General features: G+C 50.2%; 1 protein-coding gene across 1 annotated transcript; it reads right to left on the minus strand.

Annotated features, from left to right (window-relative positions):
* Nucleotides 1-446: 446 nt before the first annotated feature.
* On the minus strand, nt 447-6,262 carry CNGA4 (cyclic nucleotide gated channel subunit alpha 4). Its single transcript, XM_017507244.2, has 6 exons — nt 6,047-6,262; nt 5,830-5,931; nt 5,516-5,622; nt 4,614-5,259; nt 3,542-3,891; nt 447-1,447 (listed from the first exon to the last, which is right to left on the minus strand). Exons 1-6 carry the CDS (start codon nt 6,106-6,108, stop codon nt 987-989), a joined length of 1,728 nt encoding a protein of 575 aa, XP_017362733.2. The 5' UTR covers nt 6,109-6,262; the 3' UTR covers nt 447-986.
* Between the last annotated feature and the right edge of the window lie 351 nt (nt 6,263-6,613).

The following is a 6,613-nucleotide window of genomic DNA, read 5'->3' on the forward strand; positions in this document are numbered from 1 at the left end:
AACTATCATGGTAGGACAGGGACAGGTGAATGGTCCTGTTGAAACTATTCACCCTCTTTTTGTTGGGAGAATGAAACTATTCTCTTCTTGGAATCAGCCCTGAACACACGGAAGCCCTGGCCCCAGGCTCCGGGGCTGGCCAGAGGGAAGAAAAAGAAGCAGAGGCCCACTTAACGAGATGAAACCCTTCAGAGCTTATATATTGAGAACATATGCTCTAGTGTGGGATGCAAAGGCCAGTTGGTGCATTCTTACAGCAGTGTGATGTGAGAGCCTGCTTTGCCTAGGCTGAGTATTGATTCTCTATTCTTCAGGTACCTCACTTCTGAATCTAACCCACTAGGTACTACACAGTTCATGCTAATCATCTCTGTGACTCAGAATTCAGACAGAATCCATTCTGGCCCACCATTGACTTTGCCTTTTCTTTCCAACCCCATACATGCTTAGGGAGGAGGCAAATACTTTACTGAAGTGCAACTTTTAGGGTATACTTGTGAATAGCCCATATGGGAAACATTCAAAAGACATCTTAGACCTAGAAGGATCAGGGTGTGCTTTTGTGTTTTCACAAGTGTGTACACACCTGTGAAGTGCATCTGTGTCTACTGGTGCATGACTGTAAGCATTTGTGTGTTTAGGAGGTCTATGACTGAATGCGTATATATTGTGTGGGTATAAGACATATTGGTGCTTGTGGGAAAGCAAGTGTGCTGTGTGCTCTGAGAATGGAAATTCCAGAGCATTTTAGGTGGAATGCACAGTCTTGGGGCCAACAGGTCTATGAGTAACTGTGTGTGTTTGTGTGTGTATTGGTGAGCAGGGGATGAATGTGCGCTATACTCCTACATCTCTAGCTGGGTGTCTATAGACCACTTTGCTCCTGTGTCTGTGACCCGCAGACAGGATGACAGAGTTGCAGCAGTTAGGCTTTACTACATCTCCGGGTTCACTAGGAGGCGGGGATCCTGGGGATGTGGATGGGGTCACTGTAGATCAGGGGGTCCCTTCTGGCTTGCTCTGCCCTCTTCATCCTTGGAAGTTCCCTCCCCAGTCTCTCCCTCATCATCAGCCTCAGCCACGTCCTCGGTTATTGGCCACTCTCGAGTCTGCCACTCTAGCCGTTCAACGCGGTAAGCAATCTTAAATGCGCTGGACTCCAGCTCAGCCAGGAGGCGAGCAAACTTAGTCTGTAGATCATCCAGCTGCTGATCTAGGCCTCGTAGCCGGGACTCTGTGGCCTCCTGTAGGGCGATCTCAGCTGCCTCAGCATTCACATCCAACTTGTTCATTTTCAGCAGGATCTCACGTCCCTTCTTCTCCATGATGGTCTGTGCTTGTGGATACTCACTCAGCACCTCCTTCAGATCCTCCTTGCTCAGGCAGAATAGGTCTGAGTAACCTAGGCTCTTGATGTTGGCTGTGCGGCGGTTCCCAGACATGTTCCCTGTGGCCCATGGGCGGATGGGAGGATAGTTAGCAGGAGGGCGAGGAGGTAGCATTTCACTCCTGAACCAGGACCTCCACCTCTCCTTCTGCCTCATTAATTCTTTCACTTAGTAACATATTGGGGAACAGGCTCTGTGCTATGTGGGTATCAGTGAACTGCCTCAAATAATTCACAGTCTAGCAGAGATAGATATATATTGGAAGAGTTACATAACAGTATGGCTGGTGCAGTGTAGACATATTCATCAGGTACTGTGGAAAAGTGGGCAAAGAGACCCTACCAAACTGTAAGGCAGGGAATTTAGGGAAGTCTGGAGGAAGGGATGTCCTAAGACGTAATCTGAATATTTGTCTCCACCCAAATCTCATGTGAAATGTAATCCCCAGTGTTGGGGGTGGGACCTGGTGGGAGGCGATTGAATCATGGGGGCAGATCATTCATGGCTTGATGCCACGAGATCTGGTTGTTTTGGTTGTTTGAAAGTGCATGGCACCTCCCCCTCCCCTGGCTCCTGCTTTCACCAGGTGACATGCCTGCTCCCCTTTTGCCTTCTGCCACAATTATAAGCTTCTTGAAGCTTCTCTAGCAGCTGAGCAGTTGCTAGCACCATGCTTCCTGTAAATCCTGCAGAACTGTGAGCCAATTAAACCTCTTTTCTTTATAAATTATCCAGTCTCATATATTTCTCTATAGAAATGCAAGAACAGTCTAATATACCTGAACTGAGTAGGAGGTAACTACAAGAAGAGGGGGACAAGTGGGGGTAGGGCAATCTAGCCAGAGGGAGGAGCATGAACAGAGGGAAGGGGGTAGAAAAGAGTCAGGTGGATGTAAAAACTAGTAAGCAGTTCGGACTGTCAGGGTGTGGAGAGGGTGGAGAGAGGGAGATCTAGGTCACGGTGGGTCTCATAAGCCAGGACATGAAGTTCAGACCTTATGCTGAGGGCAGTAGGAAGCTATTGAAATATTTTAAGCAGGGAGCTGTATGATATCTCTGCAGTTTAGAAAGAGGTTGGTGGAGAGTGGATAGGGAGATAGGCAAGGCTGAATACTGCAAAGTCTTAGAGCTAGAAGGACCTTGGAAAAGGGAAAGGGAGCTACCATTTGTTGAACACTTGCTGTGTGCCAAGCATTGAGCTGGATGTCTCACTCATGTAGCTCGTTTATTCTCACAAATAACTCTTAGGGTTTTTATTATTATCCTCTTTGGATAGGTGATTACACTGAGGCTTAAGTAGGGAAATGACTTGTCCAAAGTCAAACAGACAGCCTCCTACCTCATACAGGGTGTGGAGCTTGAGGGAATCATTGGAGGACAGATGTGAGGCTTTCAGAATCCCTGAGGATAGAACCCTCATGCTGAGAGAGCCAGAGTACATCTAGCCTCTCAGCCCATGACAGTGCACTCACCCGCTTTGCAGGATTTCCGACTCGCACATGGCCTCATGCCTAATACCTGTGATTAAGCATAACAATTCCTACTGCACGGGCTGATAAAAGGAAAAAGTGAGCCAGTAGGTAGTACCTGGCCTGGCCTAGAGGTGATGGTCAGTAAATGGGAACTTCTCCTCTTCTACCTTTCTTTCCACTTGGCTGTAAAAAAGTTGTTCTTTCTACTCATCCCACATGTTATACCTGTGCAACCTTGGGCAAATTACCTGACTACTTTGAGTTTGATTTCATTATCTTTAAAATTGGGATAAGAATAGTAATTATCTTACAGAACTGTTGTGGGAATTTAATGTTTCGATATCATGTGAACATGTAGTAAGCATGTAATAAACATTAGCTACTATTATGATCTCTGTCACTTTCCACTAGTCTATTGGTGCTTCAGGTCAATACCCACAGAGCAAGTCTATTCTCTCTTCCAAGAACCCATCCTCTTCACTGGCCTTGGCTCAGCTTCTTCTCAGGGAATGGGTCCTCTATGTGTTGTTTTTCTCCTGAGCCATCTAGTGACTCAGAGAAGGACCAGGTTTCCTCAATCAGAAGTTTAGGCCTGAAGTACTATCTGATCCCAGCACTGGGCTCTGCTGTCCTCATCCCTCTCCCTGTCCTTGTCCCTGGAACAAATACTGGGATACCCACCTTTGATGTTGATGATGCTGATCTCCCCAAAGTAGAGCCCTGCACCGAGCACAGCATACTGTGTGATACCATCATCTGCCACCACGGCCAGTTGACCCTCTCGGATGATGTACATCTCTCGGCCAATGTCCCCTTTGCGGCATACATATTCGCCTGGTGAGTAGGTCTGGGGCTGCAGCTTCAGCACCAGCTCCTCCAGCAGGCTGGCCTCACAGTTCTGAAAGATTTGCACCCGGCTCAGAGTAGACAGGTGCACGGACACAGCCACTTCTGCCCGCAGCCGCTCAGGCAAGTGCTGTAAGATGGCTATCTCATTGGTCATCTTCTTGTTGATCTGCAAGTGCTGATACCTGAGAGTAAGGACAGTGCCATTTCCTTGCCAGCCTTTTATATGCCTGCCTCCACTCCTTCTACCAGGGCTCAGCTCAGCTCCAGCAAAGAAACCCACCATACTGAGATCTAACAGGGGTCATGGGAGTACCTGACAGTTGGATAATCTGTTTTTGAGGGCATAGACACCTCTACCACTTGACAATAAATAAGATAACCCTTCACCTCCTGTCAGGCTCTACCCTACCCACCAATCAGTGCTGTCTTGTTCCACCCCTACCCTTAGCTACCTCAGCGACCAAGGCCCTCCTCTCTGGAGACCCTCTGCTCTCTCTCCCAATTTTGTGACACTTCCTTTTGTTCAGTCCACACTATGGATCACCATAAGGTAGTCGACCATCTGCTTGCTGGCCATTCTCAGGGAGGATTGCCCTTCTCCACTCACTCCTTCCAGAGCTTTCTGAGCCCTAATAGGCAGTGGCAGTTCCCATTCTCTGGTCTCCATATTATCCTTTTTGGGTATGAGCTCCTCTCCCTGTTGGTCTCTTACCCACCTCTTCCCCCCAAGTCCTGATTCCTTGTTGAAGACATCTCTTTCCAAGCCCCACCCAGCAAACCCACAGCTGAATGCTACATTTTGACTGCCTTGCCTGGCTCACCAGGCAGTAAGGACCCAGTTACCTCCCTCAGGTTCCATCATGTACACTGGTTCCTGTCCTGGTCTGGAGCCCCAAATTCTCACCAGTCAATAACTCTCCGCTCCAGCTTGCGGTTGACGTGCTGCAGCTTCATATACTTCTTCACCAGCGCGTGATCTGGGTAGAAAGCCGCCCCTGCAGTGTTCATGTTGTAGATGACAGAGCTCATGCTACCCATAATGGTAGCGAAACCCATGACAGCCAGCAGGAAGTCACCCACCATGAAGAGGTACTCCTCCTCCCGGGCTGGCGGCGGCGTATCGCCTACGGTAGTCAGGATCAGCGTGGAGAAGTAAAAGCTGTAGAGGTACTGGCGCCGCAGGCGCTCAAAGCCAGGCTGTGCGGGGTCCGGGTACACCCATACGTCGCGCCCGAAGCCCAGGTACCGGGATAGGGCAAAGTATAGGCAGCTGTTCCAATGGATGACGACAAAAATGTAAAGCATCAGCTTGGCAATTCGAAAGGCGTTAGGGTAAGCTGTGCGGGTCTCTGTGCGGTCGAAGGCCTCGAAGAGGCGGGGCATGCGGAGAAAGCGGTTCAGCCTCAGGGTGGGTGTGTGTGGGCCCAGCCGCAGGTAGACGACGTCTGTGGGCATCAGGGAAGCCAGGTCCAACACGAAACTCCAGGTGCGAATGTAGCGACTTGAGATCCTACCCTTGTCCACCACCAGGATGCCCTGTTCTAAGAATCCTAGGGGGAGGTAAGAAGGGGATGTGCTGTAGTCAAGCGTGGCTGAGCGTGAGCAGGCCAGGGCAGGCCAGGGAGCCGGTCCAAAGGACAGGGTGGAGCAGGGTATAACTCTGCTCCGGGGTTTCTGGGGTAAGCATTGGGATGCTGTCACGAGTAGAGGTACAGGAAGGTGGGGATGCCTTTCTTGTTACTTCTTAAGTGGCTGTCTTTAGGAAGGGAACATGGAACAAAGGGTCATTCCTAGAAGCTCACTGACCTGTGTGGAAGCGCACCACAATGTCCAGCAGGTACAGCAGGTCACTTGTGTAGTCCAGCACCAACCAGGCCACCAGATAACCGTGCTGCAAGTCGGGGAAGCAAGCTCTGCAGGGCAGGGTTAGGCATGATTGGAATAAGAGCACCCTCTCTGTGTGAGCCATCTGCCCAGGGCCCTCAGCACTCTGCCTCAGGCCCCCCAGGGATCTGCCTCCTCCCTGCCTGCCCCCACCCCCAGGATCTGCCATTCTTCTTGGCCTCACTCTTCAGTCCTCTTCTAGGCTTTCCTCCCCTCCCTTAGAGCCCCTGCCAAACCTGCACACGAGGATGATGAGGTTATACATGACTGGGAAGACCATTGTGTTCAGCCACCAGTAGTAGTAATCCCCAGATGGGTCCAGGACAGGCAGTGACTTCCTGAAAGAAGGAAAGTCTTGCTTCATTTATTCACCAGGCATTCAAAACTGTAGTTGTGACTCGGGCACCAAGAGGAATGAGGAGAGATCCCACACAGGGGACCAGGACTTCTCACCTGGCTTTGGATGGGGCTGGTGGATTGGACTCTGTTGTTTTTACTTTGGTGTCCTGGCTCATGGTTCTGTGCTCTCCTGCTGGGGTGTGAGATGTCCACACCTTCTCTGCCTGTAGGGGACTTCCCGAGTTGGGGGCTAGTGCCTGACTGCCTGAAGGAGGCTGCCCTAGGGCTCCCGCTGTGACTTCTTTGTCTTTGAGGCTCTTAGCAACACAACCAGAGCTACTGAAGGGGTGGAGACAGTCTAGCTCCAGTACTCTGCCCTGTCTCCCAGGGCCTGGGCTTACATCTGCCCAGCTAAACACCTCTAATGAGATCCCTGGAGAAGGTGGGGAGTGCATGACTCAGAGGGAAGCCTGGGTCTTGTTTGTTTTCCTCCTCCCCTCCCTTCACAGCAACTGAGCTACATAGGTGTCCTCTACGTTAGAAGACCTGTGTTTTAGCGTAGGATCAAACACTCACTCTGTTCTTTGCAAATTCTCTGTGTGGGCTTCACTGTTTATTTAACAACTATGACTGAATGGTTCATCTGTGTCAGATGCTAAACTGTTCTCCAGGGACAAAGAC

This window comes from Cebus imitator, unplaced genomic scaffold, assembly GCF_001604975.1.
Source record: "Cebus imitator isolate Cc_AM_T3 unplaced genomic scaffold, Cebus_imitator-1.0 Scaffold370, whole genome shotgun sequence".
Taxonomy (NCBI): Eukaryota; Metazoa; Chordata; class Mammalia; order Primates; family Cebidae; genus Cebus; species Cebus imitator.